General features: G+C 39.8%; 1 protein-coding gene and 1 long non-coding RNA gene across 2 annotated transcripts; one reads left to right on the top strand and one right to left on the bottom strand.

The window, feature by feature from the left end:
- Nucleotides 1-5,801: 5,801 nt before the first annotated feature.
- On the top strand, nt 5,802-6,353 carry LOC118714331. The gene is made up of 2 exons (XR_004986548.2): nt 5,802-5,960; nt 5,992-6,353. It is a non-coding gene; the product is annotated as an uncharacterized LOC118714331 (long non-coding RNA).
- On the bottom strand, nt 6,096-27,215 carry STEAP4 (STEAP4 metalloreductase). Its single transcript, XM_036429507.2, has 5 exons — nt 27,073-27,215; nt 12,347-12,804; nt 10,961-11,488; nt 9,530-9,694; nt 6,096-8,160 (listed from the first exon to the last, which is right to left on the bottom strand). Exons 2-5 carry the CDS (start codon nt 12,800-12,802, stop codon nt 7,897-7,899), a joined length of 1,413 nt encoding a protein of 470 aa, XP_036285400.1. The 5' UTR covers nt 12,803-12,804; nt 27,073-27,215; the 3' UTR covers nt 6,096-7,896.
- Nucleotides 27,216-27,685: the final 470 nt, after the last annotated feature.

Raw genomic sequence — 27,685 nt, 5'->3', positions numbered from 1 at the left:
GATGACTAACCAATTTAGGTTGTCCAGACCGACCCTCTGCCCTTCCAAAAGTTCTTTCTCTGTTCGTTGCAGCGGGGTCAAAAGCACACACACACACACACACACACACATACACACAAAGAAAGCTGAGCATTCAGTAAACAGCACAGCTTTATTCACTGGCCAGAGAATGGAGAATCGGGAGTTAAACCCACGAATCATCTTTTCAACCTTGAAGTCTCCAGAGATTATTATGGGGGCAACATAGTGAGGGGAGGCATGTGCTTTAGTTTTCAGGAATGGGAGGGTCTCTTCCCAGAATTGGGGCCCCACCCCTTTTCTTCCTTTATAGGGTCCCAGTGGGATCTGTGGTGGCGCCAGAGGGTGTGCTAGTCAGCAGGCTAACGTGTTATAATGCAGTCCAGGCCAGCTTGGTTGGTTTTTGTTATTCTAACCTTCTTCCTTGTGTTTTGCCTGTCAGTGGAAGGGAAAGATAAGTACAGTAGGTTTCATCAGCAGGGCCTACAGCCATGGTGACTAACTCTGTCTTTCTTCTATTCCTTAAAAAAAAACCCACAACTTTTTGCACTAGCCACTTTGGCTTACTGGATAGAGTGTCGGCCTGCGGACTGAAGGGTCCTAGGTTTGATTCTGGTCAGGGGCACATGCCCGGATTGTGGGCTCAATCCCCAGTAGGGGACATGAAGAAGGCGACCGATCGATGATTCTCTCTCATCACTGATGTTTCTATCTCTCTGTCTCTCTCTCCATTCCTCCCTGAAATCAATAAAGAAATATATTAAAAACAAACAACTTTTAAAGTAGTCTTTCCTCTTTCCCCAAGTGTTCCATTTTATTTGCTTTCTCTAGGTGCTTCTCATTCTTTGATCGAAAGGATTAGTAGCAATGAACCTACAGTTGACCCTTGAACATCATGGTGGTGAGGGGTGCCACCCCCATGCACTTGAAAATCATGTTTATCTTTTGACTCCCTGCAGAACTTCACTCATAGCGAACTATTGAGCAGAAGCCTTACCAATAACATCTTCACTTGAGTAACACAAATTTTGTGCGTTGTATGTATCATGTCAGTGGAGCGACACAGTTCAAACCCATGTTGTTGAAGGGTCAAGTGTAATTTACAGGGTGTATTCCTTAAAAATCCAGTGGACTCTATGCCATCATTGGGGAAGGTTTAATTCTAATCGATCCTGCTATGATAGTGTTGGATGTACTTAGAGTTCCATTCCAAAGCCCTTCAATATTTACAAAACTTGGAAACTGACAACCAGAAGTAATGGAACTAAATCTTTTTTTTTTTTTTTTTAACAATACATTTTCTCAATTAGTATTACACTGCTAAATGAAAGGTGTTATGACATTTCCTGGGTGAGTCACCGAATCTCAAGAACAAATCTGTTTACTCAGTACACGAAGCACCCAGGAGAAACCAGAGAAAGAAAGCGTTGCTTTCAGCTCCTGGAGATCTGCACTTTCCTTGGCTCTCACTTTGAGCCCCCACTTAGGGGTTCCCCCCTGAGCCAACAAAGCTCTGGCTGATGCTTAGGAAAACTTGTGGCAGACTGGAGTGAGAAGATTAAAATGGCAGTTACAGCAGAATTGACCTCCATGCTGAAACTATGATCTCATGTCTCTACCACATGACAGGGTGTATTCAAATTAACAACAGGCAAATAGGAGTGTTAAGACAGCATAATCAGGAATACTTAAAGTGCTAATGAACTTCCTTTAAACATTTTTTTTCCAAAAGTTTCTAGTGGTTCAATCCATCCAGCCTAACGTATGGATTCAGAGGGATGCTTGGGAGGGCAGCACGCGTGTCGTTCATTATATTGTGCGATTGAAAGGGAATGCTCAGGGGTCACTTAGCCTGGATTCAAATTCCAGCTCTGCCTCTTACAAGCAAAGGCACTCAGTGTTTTCCAAGGCTCAGCTTCTTTTGAGAAATGGTGATGATAAGATACATACTGACAAGAAAAAAAAATCCTGAGATGTCTTTAATTAAAGGCTGGAAGGCAGGAGGAAAAAACAAGAGAGGTTAACCCATTAACAACTACAGGGCAAAATCAAAGGAAGACTGTTACACTCCGGAGTGTATGTTGACACTTTGCATTAATTTGCAGGCTATTTCACAGATTATCTAAAGCAAATAGCCATGTAGCCGACCAACAGGTGCCTCTGCATCTTGCCTACACATGAACTTTCTGGACTGCTGCCCACAACCAATTGAAATGGGTAGTAACACTTCTTCCTTATGAACTATGAACCAATCCCAGAGCTAGCCCCACTTTACCTCCTCCCACTGGCTTTATCTGTAGCCGACAGAAATTCTTTCAAAAGAACTCACATCTTTCTTCTCCAAACTCGATGTAGAAAAGGTCCATCAACTCCAGGGCTGAGGATGTGTTTGTCTTTCCCAGATAGCCCTGCTGCTGGTAGTGTAAACTCCACATCCCAGGACCTGATACTGTTTCTGGCTAGCATGTGGCTCAATAAACCCTTTCTCTTAGAAAAGCTTTTAGCCTTAAAAAGTTTTTATTTAACAACACTTTAGAGAATTATTAATGAAAATTAAATAAGATAATGTATATCAAGTTCTTAGCTCAGGTTTTGCTTGTAGTATTATACAATAAACATCACTGAAAATTTCCCATTGAGGTAGAAAGCATGTAGAACTGGGTGCCTTTGTCCTCACTGAGCTAGGGAGGGGTGCACTGTCCTGCTCATCCAAGCTTCCCTTTTGTCTAAACTCCCCACTCCTCTCCCCTTCACCCTGGAACCTTCTCTTCCCTCAGGTGGGCCTTTTTCTGATTTCCTCTTATCTGACTGTGCAGGTCTTTGTCTTGAGCTTCAGGAAAGGTAAGAAGCAGAGGCATTTTCTGTATTGTAACCCTAACTCATTGTACAAAATCAGAGCAGATCACAGTAGGATAGGTTTGGTGTGTGTGTATTAGATGGTGGTATGAGCAATGATTGTGAGCTGTGTGTGCAGCACCTCGATTTGGGGAGGAGGTTCAGAATCTTCTGAGCTCCTGGAGGCAAAATTCATGACATACATTCATCAGGATGATGGCTCTTCTGTGATCCCTGAACAATAAACACTTGCAATTTCTAATTGCAGTAGCTTTTGAGTAGGGGCTTCTCTATTTGCTTCTAGCTTACTTTAGGTTGACAGTGATTTGGTTGTTTGTTTGTGTTTGTTTTTGTTGATCAGGGTATAAGGGTAATTTTTTCCCAAGTTCTTGTCCAGATGAACTCAAAAGAATGAAGCCACAGACAAAGGTGGTAGGTGAGAAGTACAGAAACTTTATTACAAGCACATACTACTCTGAAACTCCCAATTATAAGTTTCTAATTCTAAGATCTGTCTCTCCTAAAGAGGGTGGCCACAGCTCTTTGTCTTGGGGCATTATAAAGGCTGTAGTTCTTTGTCTCTTCATGACCCTTTCTAATTAGATTCCTGTGTTTTCCTCATTGGTCACTCTGCAAAGGCCAAAGCCCAGGTCCTCCTTTTTCTTTGCCCTTATTTTGCAACATTCCTCTAAACTCTGTGAAAACGTATTTCTTTTCCAGAAATTCTGTCTTTCCTTTTTCCTTCACATATCGATCTTATCTGTTCAAGTTGGAGTTACTTTTGATAGATCTTATGGTACCTAGCAACCTTTTCCTGCCAAGTGTTGAGATTGAAACCACTGGCTTCTTTGCTCAAAAAAGGTAAAGTGGCCTCTTTTTTTTTTCCTCTCTCTCTTGGCCAGAGATTTATTATCCCTGTGGCTCAGCAAGAGATACCTCTGTCCTTGGTTTATGTCTATTCTAACTGTTCAGGCCAAGATGCCTCTATCTTCTTTAGACCTCTCCCTTCCTGTCTTAAGCTAGCTAGTTAACAGCTCTTTCTTTATCAATTTTTATTTTGCTTTTGAAAAAATGGTAACAACCCAACAAGGTTGCAGCTGTCCAGTTCTGCAGGGAGTTTAATGTCTGGTCCCACAGACTGCAACCCAAGCTGATGTCAATCTCCCCCCCCCCCCCCCCGAACCCCCATCAAGTTATCAGCCCTATCTGGAGGCATCCATCCAGGAGAAGGAAAGTCCAGTGTGGGTGGAGTATTCATACCATCAGTTAGGCCAGTGGATGCTCTCCCTCTCTGAAGGTGAAACTGAAACATGTGGAATATCAGAATGCATCTCCTCACTGAGCTCAAGCATACATTTCACGAGGCTGCAAACCCGCGAATGTGCTTTAAAACCCATGTAATAGCCTCTCTTTTTCCTTATTTCCGATGGGAGGTATTTTTAGTTCCTGATGCTGAAACTTCTGTGTTTCAAAATATTTTCATCACTTTCTCTGTATCGCTAATAAGTCAAAACCAAAATTAAACAAAGCTGAAAAATATTTTTAAAATGTTTAATGAGCACACATTTACAAATGCAGTCAGGGAAGCATACAAAAATTAAAGGTCTATGAGCTTAAGAAAAATGTTTCTAGAATACACCAGTAGTGAAGAAATGTAGTCTAACTTTTACCCGTAGAGCAGTTTGGATCTGTTAAAAGAAGTATAGTTCACTATTTCCATCTATTGCAAACTCATTTAGTTGGCTGTGTTAACATGGTCAAATTGCTTTGATGGTTTGGGGAGGGAGGGATTTGGGAGAAAAGAAAAAGAAATTGGCTTTTCTGGACAGCTGGTGTGATTTGGAATCTGTGTGGTTGAGACCTGGCAACCTAGTTGTCAAAACCACTAGGGGGCGCTCTTTAACCTCTAGCTTCATGGAAAGCTTTTAAAAAATATTTTAAATTCTTTACTGTTGAAAGTGTTACATATGTTTCCATTACTACCGCCCCCCCACCCCTCCCATTTCATAGAAAGCTTTTATTTGTACCTGAATAGAGCATTTCTACTAGGTTATAAAAGTAGAGTCTATTTTACTCCAGGCGAGTTTTGTTACCTAGGAATAGTATTTCCTATTTTTAGTGATGATTGTGACCCGTAAAAACATATTACTCTGTTACTAAAAAGGAGCATGGTATCAGCTAGATAGTCCTCCACCAATTCTGTAGCCAAAGGGCAGGCTACAACCCTCCAACACTCGGTTGTTTGGCATAAAACAGAGGGGATGAGTAGGGACATTTTCCCACTGATTCTCTCGGGTGGGCACCTCACACACAGCTCTGCTCTCAGTCTTCTGGCTTCTTGTATCCTGGGCGGATCAAGGATAAATCAATGGTCATATGCTTTGTGTATCTTCTCAGTGAACACAAATTGAGATAAAATGCAAAACCCATAAAGGAATGATGAAACCAACACCCCTTGCCAATACCAATGATGCTGACAAGGTCACTTCAGAAACAATTTGGCAATATATATCAAATGTTACTAAAAGTTCTTAAAGTTTTGTAATCCCAATTCTTGGCGAGTATTCTGAAGAAGTAATTTGAAATATGGAAAAAAGTTGTAAGTGCTAAGATAGTCTCTGAAATGTCATTTGTTTTAGTAAAGAATGAATATAACCTTGCATTCTTAATTGGAGCAGTGGTTAATAAATGCCGACTTGATATAATAGTATGCAGCTATAAATTAAAATACATGTACCATGTAACTAAGAGAACAAAGCCACTAATACATTAAGTGAAAAAGGATGTAAAGTTGAGTATTCAGTATAAGTAGAACTATTTAAAAAAAGTTTTATAGAAAAAAAAATCCTGGATTATGGGTGATATTTTAATACATTTTAATTATTTTGTATATTATCATGTAGAGTATATGATAATGAAAGTTAAAAAAAGAGTCTGTCCAGAATAGCTCAGTTGGGTGAGCGCCATTCTGTGCATCAAAAGTTGCCAGTTCGATTCCTGGTCAGGGCACATGCCTGGGTTTCAATCCCCCTTGGGGGCAGGCGCAGAAGGCAACAGATCAATGTTTCTTTCTCTCCCCCTTTCTCTCTCCTCTCTGTAAGCATGTCGTTGAGTGAGGATTAAAAAAACAACAACAAGTGAAATGAGAAAAATAAATGGTTATGATAGAGCAGGTGAAAAATGTCCAACCAAAGCCTTTTGGTTATTTCAGTATGTGGGATGATCGTGCCTGAGGCTCTTTCTAGGTTCATGTATGAGCCAGGAAGGTAATCCTGGTGAAGGTCATCTTGGAAGTGGAAGTGTCAGCACAGAAAACAGAATTGTAGGCAATTAGACAGACATGAGCAGAGCAAGGACGATGGTCCTGGAGGTCATTTGAGGGGAAAGCCCCGATGGTGACCTTTCCTGCCCTGGCACATCACTGATTGTGCAATTTGGACCCCCTGGCCTTTCCTGCCTGGAGATAACACTGGGCCTCAGCTGTATTTTAGCTGTAGGCACAAAAATGCAGCAAATCAGACTAGCAACCCCATGGCTGGCCTCAGGACCGGCTGCATTGGGTAATGAGCCCCTGCCCTGGCAGCAGCGACCAATCAACCAGTGGAGACCTAGACCCTGAAAGGACACAGCTGGAAAACTGCTGAATGTCTTTTTGAGATCTTCTCCAGCCAGAGGCCTCCCCTAAAATCTCCACCCTGACAACCCTTTGGGCAAGGACCGAGGGGCTCTCCCTCCCCCTCCTCAGAGCACCCCCATGTCTTCCCCTCCTTCTCTTCTGCCCCTCAGGTGCCACCAACTTCACCTTCTTCACTTCTAAGCTTCAGGGGTCCTTCCCTTGCCTCTGTAACTTGTTTCCTAAGCCCATCTATTCTACTAATTACTTCTGCTATCTCTGTAACCTTCTAAATACATTTTCTCTTGGCTCCGAATTATTTCCTAACCAGACTCAGGTACTGAGGTTGCTGAACCCAGGTCCGGTCTGACCCACCAGTCTAACACCTGCCATCGTTCTCACTGCTCTCGATGGAATCATCCTTCATTGCAGTGAGGATCTGAGAAAGAACCAAGTCTCATTTAACAACTACTGCTCATGCCTTTCTGCCCTAAGACTTTCCATAATTCTTTCATCTGTGTAGTCACTTTCACTTTCACTATTCACTTAATTTCACTGCTTAAAATATGAGAAATTATAGAAGCTCTTTTTTATATTAGAAATTGATTTCATAGATGATTAATACTGAATAATATTTGAAATATATTGTTTACAAAGCATACAATACTTGAACAAAACCAAACCTAATCTAGTGCAACTTTACAATTTTTATTTAGCTTGCTATCTGGAATTCTGGTTTATTTAATCAGAATTCTTCTATTTTAACTCAATCTTTCTTATACCTATTCCTTGTAGAGGAGGGATCTTTGAACAACTGTCTATATTTGCGTATATCTGACCCATACTTCCAATCAATTGTGGTATTTTTGTTGTGTTGTGAAATAGTTTCCCACTGTTCACAATCATATTGGTAAGAGCAAAACCAAAGAGTACATTTGACTACAGAATTCACTATGGCGATATTTATAATCACCTTCATGTCCGAAAGACAAAAAAAAGAATTCCTTTTACTTCGTTGGCCCTCTTCTTCAGACGTACCAAATAAAGCCTTTATCAGTGACCACCGTTTTCCTGTCTTCTCTGTCACTCCTCTCAGCCCTTGAACAGAAAAGTGCATGTACTTCCCCTGGAGTTTGCAAGACATTAACCAGATTCTGCATGGTGTCCACAACCATGAGTGTGAAGCCACAAGGCTAATCTGGATCTCAGCCAGACTGCCTCTGGGACAGGCAGGACCTACACGAATCCATCACTAACCGGAGGTAAAAGGTTGTTCTCTTCCAATCCCTCCATTTCTTAAAGCCAGGCAACATTTCCTTTCCTGTTCACAAACTTCAGGCCACAGCGGGAGAAAAAAATGCTTTCTTGACTGAGTCCATTATTTTTCTATAAACATACAGTTCGGAACTCTGGGTGAACGGAACGTCGCTTTAAATGTCTGTTTGTCCATTCAGTGCTGATTTAGAGACTTTTGAGTTCCTTTCCCATCCCTGGCGGATCCGTGTGAGGGTCTTGTCTACACACGGCAGGACGAGGATAAACTTGATCACAAGCACGGTGCAAGGAATGATGAGTGCTAGTATGTAAGCCGAAGGAAGATACCACCTGAGACTGGAAGGACGGAGGAATCGGTCTCCGCCATATATCAGGGTGTGAGCTGTGCACAAGATCAGGGTCAAATAACCCAGTTTGGACTATAAAAACAAGAAACAAAAATATGTACATTAACACTATTTGCGTTTTACAGCAAAATCTTGGAAGCCAATGAAGAATATTGTCAACAACCACAGACATTTGAAATCTTTCATATTTAGAACACTGTGCAAAACTCTGAGGAAAGCACTAATCCTTCTTCTGGATGAAAAAATATTGTGCTTACAAATGACAAGGTGGTTCATCTTAACCTGGCTGGATGGGAAAGTCTCCCAGGAGCAAACTCTTCTGAGTTAGAATGAACAAGCTGCCTTGCCTTCTTGCTCAATGGGCACCTATTCCCTTGGTCACCATTTCTGAAGCTCAGAGATGAATAAGACACAGTATGGCCTCAACAAGTACTGCATCAGTATATGTTACTGACTAAATGCACATACTATCTCAATTCTATCACAATAAAGAGCAATAGCACACTTTACTTTGATCTGTTTTGGCCTACATACTAAAGCTCAATGTGTGTCTTAATGTCTTGAATGTAGGCGTTAACATGTCGACTGCATTTGGTCCCTGGTTACTATCATAGTAAATCAGACTTTTGAAATTGGAATAGTTCTATAAAATTCAAACCTAAAGTCCATACGAATGGTCTATTCCATTACACTGGTTCACAATGAGCATGCGCCAGACTATCTGGAGGGCTTGTTAAAACAAACTGCTGGTCCTTCGTCCAGAGGTTTCTGATCCATTAGGTGTGGGAGGGCCTGGGTATTTGTGTACCTAACAAGATTCCAGATGATCCTGCTGTTACTGCTGCTGCTGCTGCTGGGTGCAGGTACCACACTTTGGGGACCACTGGTTTGTAAGAATAGTTAAAAATCCCCTTTAATGAGGGGTCTGGTGGTTGATATGTGGAAAACAAGGATTTTTTTTTCTGTTACAGCCCAGCACTGAGTCTGGTATGATGACAGTCTAGCATGATGTGTTTCTAAGGTTTTACACTTTATTTCAATATGTTGCTTTATATATGAATGGGACCCTAATCGAAGATTCATTTTCAGAAGGAGAAATGGTGTCTTTGGGTTTCTCTTTCCCTTGCACCAAATCCATTGGCACAGAATATAATAGTTGTTGGTTGTCTTTCACTCTATACTTGCACCTGTGGCTCTTGGAGGAATCAGGAGTCTGGGCAAGGGATGCCCTGCTAGGAATCAGACCATTATGAATCTGCCTTTGTGGTACCAGTGTTTAGCCTGTTCTAAGTTGAACTTGTTTCAGTTACTATTTTTAGGAGATTGCTGGTGAAGTGATGGAGCGAAAGGAAAACTTGTGCGTGGTGTGAGAGAAAAACGAGGATATTTGTAAAGCCAGACACATTTTGCCATGAAAGTAGGTTAAATTGGACGTCCTTACCTGGACAAATCGGAACTCTCTCCAGTTGACGATGTTGCTAACGGAGGGCAAGGAAGTGATCCCCAAGAGGACGAAGAAGAAAAATCCAAGGACTCCCAAAGACAGGTATGAATCGCTAAGCCAGGCTCTGGTGGTAATAAATGGATTTTCTTTCTTGGATATTGCCTAAGAAAAATTACAAGCAATGTTTAAAAATTACATGTTTTAATAAACTATCCAAACTTTCAAGGGGACTGAAAACAACTCTGCATGGCTTATTTGCTCAAGGCAAATTAGATGACATTTCTTAATAGTCATTTGAAAATAATTGTAGAGAAAAATACACTTAGACATTATATTTGTGATAGAAAAAGTAATTGGTTCTGCTGGGACTTAATTATAATCGTTGACTCCAGGAGTAGTATAGGGAGTTTTAATTGACCCTATACATACTAAAACAAAGCAAACATTTACTTAAACCTTTTTTTTTTATCATATAGTTTCTTGTTTCCCAAGCAAAACTGGATGTTCTCACCTAATTACAGCAAAGTTCTGTTTTTCTGTTCTATATACTTATCATTTATACACGGAAAGTTTGGGTTCTTTCAAGTTGATTATATTGTAATCTAGCATCAAGTCTGTCCCATGAAAATTGAGAGAAATCAGGCCACTTTAATGTGATTCTCCCCCAAGAACCTCACATGTATTTGTAAGGGAAGTAATGTTGAGAAACCCACAGAAGCAACATAAATGAGTTATTGACTAATAAACTATGAGGGTACGATTGGTTGAAACCAATGACTTCCTAACTGGAGCTGATGTGTAGCATTTCCTCTGGGACTGCTTTTAAGACTCCCTGAGCTGATTCTCTTTGAATTTTTTTTTTTTTTTTTTTTTTGGCTATGTAGAAAACAGTATTTGCCATTTGCTTAGAAAACTAAGCAGTTGAGGCAGTCACAGCATTAGTACAGTTATAAACACTCTTTTGTAAATTTGTTTACATTTTTGTGCCACAAGTTCAAATGGCCCCCTTCTCAATTAGATGGTTGTTTTTGACTTCCTAAAAGAGGTAGCATGCATAAAAACAGAAGCTTGAAAATGAAGTGCTTTACATTTATTGAATGTACCCCAAAGGAATGTAAGGAGGTGTCATTAGGTTTTTTGAGACCTCAAATCTGTCAGTTTATCAGGATCCCAGTCAATCCTGGGAATACAGAGCTAGACCCAAGAAACCTGGGAATCCATCTCACCTTCTCAATGGTTGTATGAGATGTCAACTGGATCCACTCAAAAACAAAAACGAAAAACAGACATGAGGTGTCTAATTCTAGTTACTTTAAAAAATAAATACGCTTAGAAGACGGATTTTCTATAACAGTAAAATGGATTATCATGTAGCAAGATCCCTCTTTGATTGAAGAAATAGGAGAGCACGAATGAGTGGGGATTTACCTGGGTAGCAGTAAAGTTTCCCAGCCTCCATCGTACATAGTAACGGATAGGAATCAACAGTGTGTAGATGACGTGAAGGAAGGCAAATCCCAGTGCTATCAAGCCAAGCTGCTTTCTGCAGAGCATCCAGTGGTCAAGCCAATTTGGGAACCGCCGGTATTTTGTTCCCCGGTAGAGCTGCAGAATGGCAGCAATGACGCCGGGGAGGTAAACCACAGCGAGCAGCGTCAGGGCCGCTATGGGAAAGACACGGTTTGGGATGGAAATAGCGATGCGAAATGTCTGATCCTTCTTTTCATTCACATAAGGGTAGATTACGTCTCTGATAATACAGTAGACAAACAAGAAGATACACAGGATGGCAGAGAAGTAGAAGGGGAACTTCCACATGGGAAACAGCTGCAGGGGGTAGTCTTCAATTTCACTGGCTGCCAAGAGAGATCCTTGGTCCAACGGAGTCAGCCCAAGGGCACGCACTATATCCATCACTCTTTGCTTGGCTTTGCTGTCATTTCCGCAGACGAACACCTTGGCGAAAAATGATTATTTTGGTGTGTATTCTTTAATAATTATTTTGGAAAGTCTATCTAAATACTGCTTAGAACAGGACGTATAGTAGGGAACTGCTTTTCAAACAAGGATGCTGAATTAACATATTTAATAAGATGAAGTTTTAAACATGCACATGTGGGTCGGGTAGTTAAGTACCAGGGTTTCAAGTTGAGAGTGATTTTTTTAGGCACATCACGCTGATAGGACAAGCCTCTATTTTCCTCAGTGTGAACAGTTTGATGTTTCTTCTGTATTTGTGGGTGCCGCATCATTTATGGATTCCCGCTAATCTCAGTAAATAAATGGAAGTAGTTTCATACAAGGTAATGGGAGTGCAAAGGATATCCATCAACCATTTTAGGTGTGTTATTTTCTAGTACTAACACGAGACCTCCAGAGACCGACACTACTGGGTTCTATCAAATCAGAAGCTTTGCAGTCAGTGGAAAATGAATCACGATTAACTCCCGTACTTGCTCCATCCCAAGAAAGCAATTCATGGCACCTATTAGTAGAGTGAAACATTCAGTAGGCATTTTACTTTGAGGTAAGCGCACATAAGAAATTGAGTGTAGCCCTAGCCAGTTTGGCTCAGTAGATAGAGCGTTGGCTTGCGGATTGAAGGGTCCCAAGTTCAATTCCGGCCAAGAGCACATGCCTGGGTTGTGGGCTCTATCCCCAGTAGGGGGCGTGCAGGAGGCAGCCGGTCAATGATTCTCTCCCATCATTGATGTTTCTATCTCTCCCTTTTCCTTCCTCTCTGCAATCAATAAAGAAATATATATATTTTTAAAAAGGAATTGAGTGTAAAGTAAATGCACCATTTGATCTTACCTGCCGACTTGCGTCCAGTGCTCCTGACTGGAGAGCCCACGCTGAGATGGTGTTAAATGCTTTCACTATGTGGGCTCCCGGCACCAGCTGGGCAAGGTACTCTGCATTGGATTCTGGGTACTGATGGATTTTGAGGTTGTTGCTGACATCGACCAATATTTTCCCACGGAGAACCTCAGTCAGTGTCGTGAGAAGATCGTAATGTTCCCTGTGGATTGCTATGATTATGATGTCAGATTTCTGGGCCGCTTCGGAATAGCCCAAGACCTCTGCACCACTCGGCAGCAGGCTGGATTTCCTGGCGTTTCGACTTCCAAAGACAACGGAATAACCACACTGGATCATTTTAAGACCCAGTGATCTTCCAAAGTCTCCAGTTCCAAAAATACACACAGTCTCTTGCTCTTCTGGGGGAATCGTCGTAAGAGGAAGTGTATCTGTAGACGTTTTCTCCATGACTGAAAGATAATAGAACAAATACCCAACAAAATATGAATGCTCTGGGCATGGAAAAATTAATGAGAATTATCTCCAAGAAACAGTGGTTGACTGATGCTGTTCTAAGTGTCTAATGAATTCCTCACAAAATTTTGAAGGAGTAAAAATTGTCACATGTAGCCCAGCCAGCATGGCTCAGTGATGGAGTGTCGACCTAGGAACCAGGAGGTCTTGGTTTGATTCCTGGTCGGGGCACGTGCCCGGGTTGTGGGCTCAATCCCCAGTGTGAGGCATGCAGAAGGTAGCCAATCAATGATTCTCTCGCATCATTGATGTTTCTATCTCTCTTTCCCTCTCCTTTCCTCTCTCAAATCAATAAAAATATATGTATGTGGTTTTTTTTTTTAAGTATCATATGTATGTTCTAATATGTCTTGTTAACAAAATTATTGATGAAAAACTTCTATTGAATAAAGAGATGCAATAAAAAAAAACCAAGACACTTACTGGTGGATGTTTTAAACTGTGCATATGTTTTGCAATGATATTATATTTACTCAACAGAGTTCCTAAAGTTCTAGTGTAGTGTGCCTGGCTGTCCCCTCACTACTCTATTTGTTTATCCTAATATATTTTCTATCTCTTATATTGGGAATAAAATTTGCAAATAAAATACAGATTTGATCAAGTTGCCTATCTTCTATAATGAGATGGATGATATCTATATTGACATATTCTCACTTGGATCATCTTAATCATTGCAAAGAGAGAGTGATTCTGGACTTTATTGTAAATAATTTGGCAACCACATTCATTTATTATAACCTTTTTTTAAAATGAAGTTTTTTTAAAATGAAGATGTGGACTACACAGTCTTATATTTTTTATTCCACCTTTTATCAGACCTTGGTTGGGAAAATTCTTCAAACTCTTTGTGTCCCAATGTCATTTTTAAAATGAGAAATTGATAGTATGTATCTATCTACCTTGGAGACATTGGAAAGATCAGATGCATTCGTTTTAAGATATAGTGACATAAGTGAAGTATTGTAACAGTCATTTCAGATAGAAACTGCAGTTTACTTTAACACTGCTGTTTTGGCTTCTGTACTTATTTGCTTGCTAAAACAATAAAAAAGTTACTTTGATTTTCTGAACTTATGTATGCTATCCCAATCGATTGAATATTCCATTGTTGGTGGTTTGAATATCCCATTGATTGTAATCTTATTGGTTATTGAAGGACATTCTTCTGTACCTGAAAACCAGGACAGCACAATTATCCTACCTTGTCTCAGTGGCTCCAGATAATGAGTTCCGGTTGACTCGGTGGTCCCAAGACCAGGACAGCACAATTATTCTAAATTGCCTCAGTAGTTCCAGATAATGTGTTTCTGTTGATTCAGTGATCCATAGACCCAAAACTATACTTAATCTTTATAGATAACTAACTTGCTCAATTTCACTTCTGTAACTGCTTTGTGCAAACCAGGTTCCTCATTCCAAACCCAAAGATGTAATCGATACCTTTGTGATATTCTGCCTATATAAGCCAGATGTGGCCAGCATTTCAGGGTTGTGAGATTTGGAGTGCTTATGCCCCCTCGTAACCTTTTGAATAAATGACTCCATAATTTGACTTTTGGGTTGAGGCATCCTTTGTGAGATTCAGGAGAACATTACAACAATAGTAAATTTATTATTAATAAATTACTTAATAAACCATTAATTATTGAATGAGTCAATATAGTAGTTATCTAATTAATATAACCTTTATATAAATTTTGTAAATTAAGGTTTAATTTTTTGCTTCTATAAATGTATTTAGTGGAAATGCATACAATTTATCTGAAATAGCATTCCATAATTCTTAAGAAGCTTATGCTGTCCTCTTATTTTTCATAAATAAAACCTCACATGAAATGGCTTTAAAACATATGGATTTATGAAAACATTGATGTAAAAACAGCTCAAGTGTGAATTTCTCTCATTTATAATTCTTTCACATTTAATTTTAATATTTCTATTTTAAAATGCAACCTGGCAACCCAATGTAACATACATAGGCTGTTACTCCAACCATTATAATTAATTTTCACTCTTCAACCTTCAGAGACATCACTGGGCAAATTGAAGGTGCAAAACCAGTAACGAGATGCAAAATATCACTGGCTGACTTAATAGAAGGAACTATAGTTATTCCATTGGTCTTAACTCCTATCAAGTTATAGAAGCTCCTAGGTTGATAATCATGTTGGCTACATCTTGAGCTCCATATCATATCTTCCGGGGTCTATCTCCAGTGCTTGGGCAGTAACTGAGTGCTGCTCAGCTTCCAGTGCCTAAGAAGCTCACTTTGGGGTCCACATCTTATATATCTTGATTCTTGTCCTCGAGTCCCTCTGACACCTCTACCTGGGTATAACTCAGACATGTACAACTCATGGGGCTCCCACGGACCAGGACTCCATAGACAAGTACTTCCTTTTCATTCTCTGGCACACAGTTCTGACCAATTTCACAAGGCTCTCCAGAAAGTCCACTGGATCAGAGCATCACTCATCTGTAGCAATGGCCAAGGTAACATCTTCTTCCTGTCTTTCCCACCTTCCCTGCATTGTGCCCTCATGCCTGCTTTCTGAAGTCACTTCCCTAATAATCTGCACACAAGCCTTTGTCACAGTTCTTCTTGCTAATCAACATAAGAAAATGCAATATTATGATTACTTTCTTATGAAAAAAAAAGACCTGACCTAAGGTTACCATAACTGTGATGATGAAATAATTGCATATAAAAAGTTAGTAAGTATTTGGGGAAATACCCTAACAATAGAAGTACGTAAAAATGAGATGTATGCATGCTCTAAACCACAAGACAGATAATTTTACAGTAAATACTACATAAAGAAGGAAGTTACACCCATTTCAGACTATTTATAACTCAAAACAACTCCCAGGTGTAAACATGAATTTATGGAGGTAGTAAGGGTTCTTGCTTCAAAACTTAAAGCTTCCTAATCCTATTTTTCTCTTGGATGTAGGATGGAATTATGGAATAAAGAAAAGAAGAAAGGTGGCAAAGAGGCAGCAGAGTTATTGAGTAAAAGATGGGTTAAAAACAGTTAAAACATAACAGTGGTCTCCTCTCTTTCCTTTAGCTCTTTATAAACCTGTTAGGTAACAGGAAATGCGACAACAATATCTCCTGGTTTGGGAAATCACCAGGACTGGTTTTATCTCCTATAGAAATAGGCTCCTTGAGAGGTGGGCCAGACAGGTAATCTGATCAAACAAGGATGTTTGTAGAGATTAGAGGTTAGCAACCAATGTGGCAAATGCAAAAATGGCTAAGAGGACTGTGAAAGCATGGTAAGAGCTGCCACTGAAATGCGCACCGGGCATGTATGTGCACGTGTAATGAGGAGTCTTGCCTATCATCTCCCTGTTTTCAGATCCCACCCCAGGTTTTGGAAACCTGAGGAAACATTCTTAGATGTTCTTAACTTGGCATCCCATGAGGATGCTAGAGCCAGTGTGGTGTGTTTACTTCTCTTACCTCCCAGGGGTCAGACAGACATCACAAGCTACTTCCAGGAGCAGAATGTCCAAACAGGATTAGAGAAATTACATAGTATATTAAATGCTTATATTATAGTTAACAAATCAATGATATTAACCAAAAAACTTTTCAACTGAAATAATTACACACTCATAGAAAGTTGTAAAGGTGATACAAGAGGTTCCTGTGCATCCTTCAGGAATGGACAAAAATAAAATGGAGTGAGCATTACTAAGACTCCCTTTATATAAGAGTCAGGAGGCATTAAGGAAGTGGGGCCTGTGCATACAGGATGCCCCAGTTCTCAGAGCTGCCAAATTGCTAAACCTGTTGCTACATTCAGCTCCAGGCTGACTCACAAACCTGGAGCAACAAACCCTCTGTGGACACACATGCGGTTGACCTCCTCCTTGTGGTTCATTATGCCCTCCTTGAGGGCAACTTGGGCTGCCACCTGAGTCTGTCTCAGGGATTCAAATCTTTTAAGATTCCAAATAAACTTTTAAATTGTTTTATGTCCTCAGACCTTGATTAGTTAGCATCCCCAATGGCTTTATGTTATACAGCATAATGCCCCGGAGATTCATCCACGTGGGTGCCTGTATCGATAGTCTGACCTTGTTTATTGCCGAAGAGCAGTCCATGGCATGGACCTCTTCATTCGCTCATTTGCCTCCTGCACATTCTGTTTGGTAAAAAGCCTCTGTGTCTTCTGCCATTTTCTAATTGGATTGTTTGTTTTTCAACTGTTGAGTGTGTGTATAATTTTTTATGTACAGTATACTGGAAATGAGTCATTCGTCAGCTATAGGGATTTCAAATATTTTTTCCCCTCAATCTGTAGCTTGCTTTTTAATCATCTTAACAGGGTCATTCACAGAGCAAAAGTTTTTTTTGTTTTTTTTTTTAATGCAATTTAGTGGTACTTTTTGTGTGTGTGTGGATTGTGCTTTTGATATCATGTCTACGATTTCTTCACTGAGCTTTAGGTCCTCAACATTTTCTCCTAAAGGTTTTATAGTATTTTACATTTAAATCCAGTATCCATTTTGATTTAATATTTGTATAAAGTGTGATATTTAAGCCAAGGTTCTTTTTTTTTTTTTTTTTTGCACATAAATATCTGATTACTTCCCTATCATTTGTTAAAGAGATCATCTTGATTTCATTGAATTTCTTTTCACCTTGTAAGAATCAGTAGTCTGCACATGTGTTAGTCTGTTTCTGGATTCTCTATTCTGTTCCATAGATCTATAAGTCTCCCCTTGCCTCTGAATGCACTTATATAGTGAGTCTTAAATTTGGGTAAACTAATTATTTCCACTTTATTTTTTTATTTATTTTCAATATTCTAGCTACTTTGCCTTTCAATATAAGTTTTAGGATACTCATATGATGCTTATAGTTAACAAATAATGCTTTTTAATGTATTAAAAATGCAATGTAACCTATTCATTTTGTTTAGGAGATAATCCCAGGCTATTTAAAAAAATTAATTTATACTAAAGCATAATGGCCATGTACAAACATCTGATAAATGGATACAAAATTAAAGTTGCATGATTTTGATCCTAGCTGTGTATTCATGGATACACATAGACCGCATTTGGAGGATATATCAAAATAAAATTTTAAAGTCCTGTGTATCAGCAGTCAGGGACAAACATGGCTCCTTTCCCCTCCCCAGCCTAGAATAGACCTACATCCCATTCCTTTAGAAAGAAGAACAGGGTTCAACAACCCACCGGTGCCCCTTCTAAAAGGAGGCCCTTTCTTGCCCTGTGGGGAGATGGACCATTTGTTTCCCCTAGGATTTGTATTGAATGAAAAAGAAAATATATAAATGCAGTATTTAGAAGAGAAAAGAAAAACCTTCCTCTCTCTGGTGCAGATAGACCTGAGAGCAATCATTAGTTTTCATGACTTCCTCCTACATTTTTTATTCTGAGAAATCCACAGAAAATACAAATCAAGGTAAATTCTTTTATGTAAAGATCTTAATTACATATATTATTAGAAGTCTTATTTGTTTTTAAGTTCACTCAATTTTACATAGATAATATATATACAAACTGAAAATGCAAAAAATGTTTCACATAAAAAGGGTTTGGAGGTAATCCTAAAAACAACTGTAAAGACAAAACTATCCACATCACAAGACACACACTATGGAGTAATAGAAATAGGGTGCCAAGGTCATAATATAATCGTAAGTAAACAAAGACAGACCCCCTACAGAGTTTGCTTTGGAGAGGAATCTAAGGAGAAGGGAAATGGTGGTACAGACAGGCACTCCTTCCAATCCTTCCTTTCTTCACCAAAGCAACTTCTGATAATCACTAAGGCTTAACAAGTGCAAATATTTCTGCAAAGGATTACAACAGAACCCAGTGGTTCTCAACCCTGTACACATTAGAATCACGTGAGAGCTTTTGCAAAATATGATGAGTAGACTTTTGGAGTCAGAATTAATTGAATAGAGCATGGTCTCTTGCTGTTGTTTTTTAACTGATTGTGAAGGGGTGGTGGGAGGTGGAAGAATGCATAAATGGTGATAGAAAAATAAATAGATAATGTTAGAAATTTTTTTTTGAAACTTTTCCCTAGATGATTTTACTGTAGAGCTAAGCCTGCAAACATTGCCTGTTAGTTTTCAGTGGTCCTCTTCCCTGGTCACACATTAAAATCAGCTGGGCAGCTATTAAGTGCTAGGGGATCATCTGCTGGCATTTTGAGTTAACTGATCTAAAGGAGAACTCAGACATTGAAACAAACAACCCATTCTAAGGAGCACCCAGGGCTAAGAACCACCAGGAATGAACACAAAGAATGATAGCTGTTTTGAAGTTTAATGGTGGGAGGAAAAAAGTCAGGGTGTTGAGCTTATTAAGGGGTGCAGAAACATTTTACTTGCTTTACAGTTTTTCCCCTAAGTAATCGTTGACCAGATCTGAGAGTCTAGAATCTTGTTTTTATGAAAACCAGAGGCAAGGATGGTGTGCAGACCTCCTAAGAAGAGAGTCAAGGGAGCCAGGCTCAAGGTAAGACGTCAGACTGCAGGTATGCTTTGCTTTGTAACTCTCTCAAGGAAACCTTAAAGAGTTGTTTTCCAGCCCAACCAACATGGCTCAGTGGTTGAGCATGGAACTATGAACCAGGAGGTCCCAGTTCGATTCCTGGTCAGGGCATATGCCTGGGTTGTGGGCTCCATACCAGTGTGGGGCCTGCAGGAGGCAGCTAGCTGCTCAATGATTCTCTCTCATTATTGATGTTTCTATTTCTCTCTCCCTCTCCCTTCTTCTCTGAAATCAATAAAAAAAATATATTTAAAAAAAAATTTAGGGGAAAAAAACAAAAAACAATTGTCTTCCACGAGCCACAAAGTTAGTTTGATTAAATCCACCCACAAAAGGACATCAGTTCTTAAGAACCACTCTCACATAGTGCCATACAGTATCTTGTTTATCATTTGGATGAAACCTTTATTAAAGACAGTCTGACTCTTTCTCCATTTAAAAAAAAATCAGGTTTGAATTCTGAAATGATTGTTCCTATAAGATTTTGAATTCCTCGAACAGTATCTCCTTTGGACAGCTTCCAAAGTTAGAAGAGAAATAGCGCCTCTAAACTCTGTACGATGTGACAGGAGTTTTCATTCTAATTTGATGCCTCTAAACAGGTTTTTCTGTTTGTTTATTTTTAGTCCTTCCTTCTGTTTTATGGTTCTTTTTGAATTTCAACCTGAAAACCTAACATAACTTGACAATATATTTATGATGAGCTGAAGAGCCCATCAATCAAATACTGTTTTCATCAGGAGACACAGGGCAGGAGGGAGTTCTGCCGCTATGCCAGCCTTCTTGTTATTCAGAGCTTTTGTTTTGATATATCTCAGGGACAACTGGAAAGCAAAAAAAAACAAAACAAAACAACCCCACAATACAAAAACCCATCCAATTTACTCATTGAGCAGTTTATGTATCTAGTGAGATCAAGGCTCACTAAATACATAAGGGAAGTGAACATGTTCACATTTAAGCATATACTGTTTTACTGATAGTGTACATTACTGAAGCAAAGTCAAAAGACTTTTAAAAAGACCATTGATTACAGTTTATTAAAAAAATTACTGTGCCTCCCTCCCCATCTACGAATTATTTTTCTTTCTTTTTTGGTTGGTTTAATCTTCAGTTTATATGTAGTTAGAAGTAGCTCTGTTAATAATAGCCCTAGGTAACAGAAATATATCATTTAAAGCTCTTAATCTAACTAAAGAAGCCACTGCAGGTTTGTTGCTGAAAAACTGATTATTTTAGATGTTTTGTAAGAAAATGTTATGCCTCATATCAAATTAATTGGCTGTTGATTAGTTTTTATGCTACCCACTAGAATGACACAAAAGGAAATAATATCTTACACAGTTTGATCAAGTCAAGGGACATAACTAAATATAACCTTTACATTAACGTTCTGTGGGGGTATATGCTTCTACGGGAATTGCTAATCATAGAAACTAGCTAGGACTGTGCTGCAACTAAAATGATTCTGTTAGTGACATTTCACTATCACCCAATGAATTACCAGGGGAGCAAGGTAATACATATCTATATTATCTATTTTACTTGCACTTTAGGAAAAAATATTTTGAATATGTATGTGTACATATATATTTTTTAAACAGAGAGGTGGAAACATCAATGGTGAGAAAGAATCATTGATTGGCTGCCTACTGCACAACCCCTACTGGGGATCCAGCCTGCAATCTTGGCATGTGCCCTAACCAGGAATCAAACTGTGACCTTCTGGTTCATGGGTCTACACTCAATCTCTGAGCCACACCGGTCCGGCAAAAAATATTTTTAATTTAAGTTCTTTGATGAAATTCTAGTTCAATTATAAATCTCATTAACATATGTTTTCACATTTAGATCTCCGCTGCATCTGTCAAGCTAAATGAAGGTTGTTTTCTGATTCCCTGGCCAAGAATTTCAGCAGGTAAGTTCATTATCCACTGTCTAGGCTGCTTATTTCATTTGATTAAAGCCCGGCTCATGACAACAAGGTCAGGGATTCAGTCATGTCTCAGTTTATGTACCTTGAACTCCATTTACATTCTAATTTCTGAACACTTCTTACAAATCTTTGGTTTCCTAAAGATTCAGCCCCAGGTCCAGGCCCTGGCCCTGGGTTGTCACCTTCAGAAAAACACCTCCCACTGATTGAGTAGCTTTTGGCTTGTACAATTCACATGAGTGTGGCTTATTGGATAATCTGGTGTTTACAACAACCCACTTAATATTTAGTGTAAATTCTAGGACTATTGTAGTCAGATATATTTAGAAAGTGACTACATCATTTCAACTGTGAATTAACTTTGTTTAAATTAATTTCCTAAGAATAGTCCTTTATTTTACATTGAGGCCACTAGAAATCACCTCAATATTTGATAACTGCCCAATCAGTTTGGGGTATAGCAGTTTTGCTGCAGATCTGATCCCCCCTTTGAACCCGGGTGATGGGAGAACCCCATGCTGCTTTAGAGTATCTCTTTACCCTTTTTAGAAATCTCCAGGGATAGCTCATACATTTTTACTATAATAATATAGGTAGTTTCCTTCATCTTCTTTTGGATATCATTTTCTTCCATTTTTAATCTGGCTTCCAGATGCCAGGACTCATTGGCCATAGTGCCTTTCACGTTTGCAAAGTCAGCTTGCCCAGAGGGATGAGGCCTGGCCCTGAAGCTGCTCCATTTATCTCAAGAGAGAAGCTCTTGAAACTTCTTCCCTGTTCTGTGCTATACTCTGATAAACAAGCCTGAGCGCTGTGCTGGGTGAGAAATGTTTTTTAAGAAAGCACTTTCAATTCCTGGGTTGTATCTCTGCTCTTTCAGTGGTGTGGTTGAAAGCTTGCAATCAACCATGAGGCAAGTTTTCACACCAGAGAAATCAGCAAAGGCTACAAATCAAGACCCCACCCCCAACCCCCCACCCCATCCTTAGAGAGCTGTTGTCCAGCACACCACAGATTCTCTCCCTCTCTAGCTCTCATCCCTTTCTTCCCAAGACTCGGGCATGTGCCCAAGGAAATGGGAAAATAATTGGACTGACCGGATGATTCATTTTTTCCAATCCTGATTCTGTGCATCAGGCCTAAATCTCTTTCCGTAGAGGACTCCTTTCTCAGAAGATCCTAGATTTTTAACCAAAACAGAATTCATGTGGCTCTCCTACTCCAACAAATGTTCCCAGGTCCTCTCCACTCCATACATGGACTCTCGGTTTCCCCAGGAAGATACTTACAGGGACCTTTGCATCCCCAAACATGCATCTTCCAATTTGTCACAGATGCCTCAAAAAAAAAAAAAAAAAAAAAAAAAAAAAAAAAGGAAAGAAGAAGACAGAAACTTCACAATTTGGGATTCCAGTCTAGGACAACCAACTAATGGCACAATTTCATTATAAACCACAATGAACCATTTACCAACCTCCTAATTGCTTTCTCCTTGACCTCCTTCCATTACCACTTATATCAGGGCAATTGAATTGGATAAAAAAAAAAAATCACTTTAGTATTTGGGTACTAAAATGCTTTAGTATTGGAGAAGAAATAACTAGAAGCATAATAATTTTTTTTATCAGAATGATTCGACATTACTTAGTTCTTTTGAGCTGTTCAATAGGCTTTATAGCTTATGACATGCCTTGAGGTATTGCAGAAGAGCTAAAATTTTTACTTAAGCTAAACTAATTAAAATCTTTAGAAATTCAATATTCTAATTTTTATGACCTCAGTTAAATGCCTTAATTGTATTATGTAACTCTTGAAAATGAATTACTCTTTAAAATGAATTAGACTCCAAAGTATTATAGTTACAAATTTATTATGAAACTTACCCAGTATAGCAGCATAATAGGGTTAATAAAATTAAGGTTAAGTAGAAGAAACACTAAGATTCCTACACTCTCCTTTTTAAAAAAAAAAATTACAATAATTTCCACTATTTACTTTATCTGTACTGCACAGTGCAAAGCCATCCCATACTTCTCCCAAAAGGCAGGTAGTAGTAAAATCTGGGTACTTGACAGTATTAACTGGTCCAGTACAGGGGACAGCCATGCTCATAAGCTACTACGCCCATAAGGATCAGCATCTTCCCAACCTAAAAATCAGTGTTACCAATAATATCTTAGTAGGATTTCATGTCATCGACTGGTTTATTGGACAGCCTGCCTCTCTGTGCCAGGCACTGTGCTGTGTCAGGGATGAAGTGATCACTGAGACCCTTTTGGTCCTCAAGGGGCTCCGGTCTTGGGGAGGATGTGGAAACATAGTCAGATTGTGATAATACAATGTGCAAGGCACCGAGCAGGGGAATGTGTAGCATGGATTCCAGAGAAGGGGCACTAATCTGCCTGGAACAAGACAGTTTACCAACATCTGTGCAAAGCGACTTCAGCCTCTGTTTAACTTGGCTCAACGCTGTCTCCACCCGCTGTGAAATGAGCAGGTGTAGATAAAACATGCCTAATCATTGCCCATGGCTAATTGCCCTCTCCTGTCCCGTGCTACTCGGGATTGGAACCCCTACAATCTTTGGAGCTGAGGCAGAAGAGACTATCCAGTATGTGTTCTAATAACCTTCGAAGAGGTGTGCTATACAGTTCTATTAAATCAGAATGGTAGTCCTAACTTTTCAAACCTGTGAACTTTATTTCCTCCTGTCATTAGGACTGGGCATGCCCTCTACATTTGAAATACACATATTTCTCTTCAAACTTTTCAGAAATTCTTGAATGTCAAAGTACAAATGGCAAGACCACTCCACACAGAGTTGAATAAACTCTTCTGGAACTTTGTGGGGAAGCATTGAGATTAGGATGTCAGTGCCCTGCCTTGTTAGAGTTGAAATACTCCTTTTAGTAAACTATTGCATTCTTTCTGCAGTGCTATATTTGTAAATGCGATTTTCAAATGGTGCAAACATTCTTTGTTCTTTTTAGTCTTAATGATTTGGAAGAACAAATTGTTTATATATATAGGCCAAGTATGTTTTCTTATCATGCATTATTTTAAGCATTAATTATCCTTTATTAGTTATTTACTTAATTTTATTCCTTCCAGGACTGACTTCTTCTCAAAATAAAATAAATAACAACTATAAATTCAAATCATTTTGAAAATGACCTACATGTCACTCAGAATATTTTGAGTATGTTTAGCACATCACATGGAACTGCTCAGGAAGTCTTTGTAATTAACTAATGACCCGTTCTCATTGGATATACAAAGAGCATTCAAGCAGGTGGCTTCAGAGGTCTTGAGTTTGTAAATTTGATTATTACTCCCTCTGGCCTACCTATAACTTCAAGAAATACAATCCCACCCAGAAAGCCTTATTGTTCTGGAGTTTTACAGTCAGAATTAAAGGTAAGTGTGGATACAAACACTTAACAAACCACCTCCTCCTCAGCGGACAACACGCATGTCACAAGCTTATTAGTCTTAAGATTCTAAAAGGAAATGATTTTTAGATAGCAGTTGACAAAAGACTCAAATGACATCTAAAGAGAACAAGGTGGTGAGGGTCATGAAATATTGAACTGTGATATATGAAGATGACTGCAGTGCTAGCTACTGGGGATACTTTAAAAGGAGAATCTATATCCTTTAATACCGCCATTAACCATGGTAGAGCATTACAGGGATGGTTCTTCAGGAGGCAGGGAAATGGAGTGACTGCTCAGGGTTTCTTCCAGTTTGAAATCTATGACAAATGAATCCCTTTTTCTTAAAACTCTTCATAACAAGGCTCAAGGCCCAGGGTTTCCCGCTTATTATCTAACAGGCTCATAAAACATGTTATTTGGTTACTTCTAACAACAGTTAGCAAACTTGTGCAAGGCAGAAGCCTGAAGATTGTCCTTAAGCCAGGGGTCAGGCTTCGTCTCTGCTGATTTCTGAACCTCGAGTTGCCATGTGAATGTCATTCAGCAGACCCATAACCAATGCCAAATGAAGCAAATGCCGTTCCTCAATTTTTCTCTACACATGTACCATTTACTTTCAAACATCGCAGCTTGACACATAGGGAGTGCCTCATCCTGTTTTATGGGCTGGCAGTGTTTGCCATGCAGGCAGAATAATACCGCGCTAAATCACAGCATTCTGAAGAACTTGGGCTTTGCAAAAGGCCATATCTCAAAGAAGTTACTACTTCAAATAAATGTGCCATTTTATAAAATTACCCCTACTGTATCAGGAAAAAAAAGTTCTTTCATGTGAGTGACATTTATGAGCCTGCCATTTCCAGGGACTAGGGCATTCTCACATAGTGGGGTGAAGAATGGTTCCGAAAGATGAGGGTATGCGCTGAATGATAAATGTGGTAGAAGTCTAAGCTACTTGTAGGGGAAGACACTGTCTCCGTAAATGGGTCTTTCCCCTATTAAAAATGAAACCTGCCCTAACCGGTTTGGCTCAGTGGATAGAGCATCGACCTGCGGACTCAAGGGTCCCAGGTTCAATTCCGGTCAAGGGCATATCCCCAGTAGCTAGCACTGCAGTCATCTTCATATATCACAGTTCAATATTTCATGACCCTCACCACCTCGTTCTCTTTAGATGTCATTTGAGTCTTTTGTCAACTGCTATTTAAAAATCATTTCCTTTTAGAATCTTGGTTGCAGGGCATATCCCCAGTAGGGGTGTGCAGGAGGCAGCTGATCGATATTTCTCTCTCATCGATGTTTCTAACCCTCTCTTCCTCTCTGTAAAAAAAAAAATCAATAAAATATATATATATATATAAAAAGATTCATCCTTGCTAAAAAAAAATTTTTTTTTTAAATAAAAAGAAAGAAAGAAACCTGCCTTATGATGAAGAGAGTAATCATTTGGCCATACCTATAACATTAACAAGGTGGTCAAAAATTCCCAACGCAGAAGCATCTTTAGTTGTGCATTTTCACCTGAGAGCTGGGTTTGGTGGAGCTTCTGGTCCCATAGGCTTCTACTTTACATATGTGAACACTGAGGCTGAGGGACTGAGTTTCTAGTTAGAACAAGGGACAGAATTCTCCAACCTGTTTCCCAATTCTCCACCCAATTCCCTTTCCCCTGGACCAGTCATCTTTTAAAGAAAGTCCCCGAATTACCATCCAGAGGAAAAGGACTCCTTCCTTGCTGCCTCTGGACAAACAGAAACAAGGTTTTGTTTCCTCTCCACAATAAGTTACATTTCTAATAATGTTTCTCTGGAAAAGCAGTGGCTAACCTATAGAAGGATATTTAAATCACCATCAAAGGTGGAAGTGGTTGCAAGTCTCAGGACCAATTTCAGTTCTTGTTCAAGAAGTGACCTCAGATCGGAGATGGCAGAGATTGCCAAAACCACATTCTTGCAGGCTCCCTTCTGATGAGCACCACGAGGTTGCTCTTATCTAGAAGTGAGCTATGAGAGGAATTGAAATCAGACTTCTCTGCTCTCTAGTGTAGAGATAAGTGACGAAAAGCCAGGAATCTGGAAGCTTGCTGAATTGCTTAACAGACTGGCCTTTCCCTGGGAGAGATGCAGGGGTGTGCTGGGAAGTTTGCCAGCTCCCATTCTTTACCCGCGAGCTTGGAGAGTGGGGTCCAGAAAGCAGGGGTTCAAGGTTAGCTGAAACAGATAAAGGAGGCAGGCCCTTTGGCGAAAGGTACAAGGCAAAGAGCCAGAAAGGTGACCCACCTGCGGGAGGGGTGCTTCCAAGCTGCTATGGTCAAGGGTGGTGGCAGCTGGGTGCACAGCTGGCCAGGCAAGGAGGGAGCTGCTGTGCAGAGCTCTAGCTCAGGGCTGCAGCTGGGATTCTCTTCTTGCTGCCCGCAGTATAAGAAGGCAGAGTAGGGAGGGAGGGGAGGGGGGAACCCAAGATTTCGCAAGAGAAAGGGTGAAGAAAGTGCTTCCTGGAAGAGTCAAGTTGGGAATCCCGGGTGGCTGGAAGGACCAGAACTTCCTGTTCTGCCACTGCAGCCGTTTGTGGCAGATGTTGCTGCTGCTCTCTGGCCAGAGGTGCTCCTAAGGGTTTTCCCCAGAGTCCTGGGGAATCTGTGCATCCATCCCAGGCAGATGGAGGCTGGAGAGAGTCTGAGGAGCACACCTTCAGGAAGGGTCTCTTGGAGTAGCTGAGAAAACTCCACCCAATCTAGGCTTCTGGCTACTTCTCTTCTTGCCATCTTGCTCAATTCACTGTTAAAAGGTGACAATTTTTTCTCTGCCTGGAAGCCCTGGGTTCTTAGGGGGAGGGGGAATTAACTTGGATGACCTTGAGGTTTTAATTTATGTAGATTATGTCATTCAGGAG

The sequence above is a fragment of the Pipistrellus kuhlii genome, unplaced genomic scaffold (genome assembly GCF_014108245.1).
Source record: "Pipistrellus kuhlii isolate mPipKuh1 unplaced genomic scaffold, mPipKuh1.p scaffold_m20_p_10, whole genome shotgun sequence".
NCBI lineage: Eukaryota > Metazoa > Chordata > Mammalia > Chiroptera > Vespertilionidae > Pipistrellus > Pipistrellus kuhlii.
The sequence above is the reverse complement of the archived record's forward strand: the minus strand, read 5'-3'. Positions and strand labels throughout refer to the sequence as shown.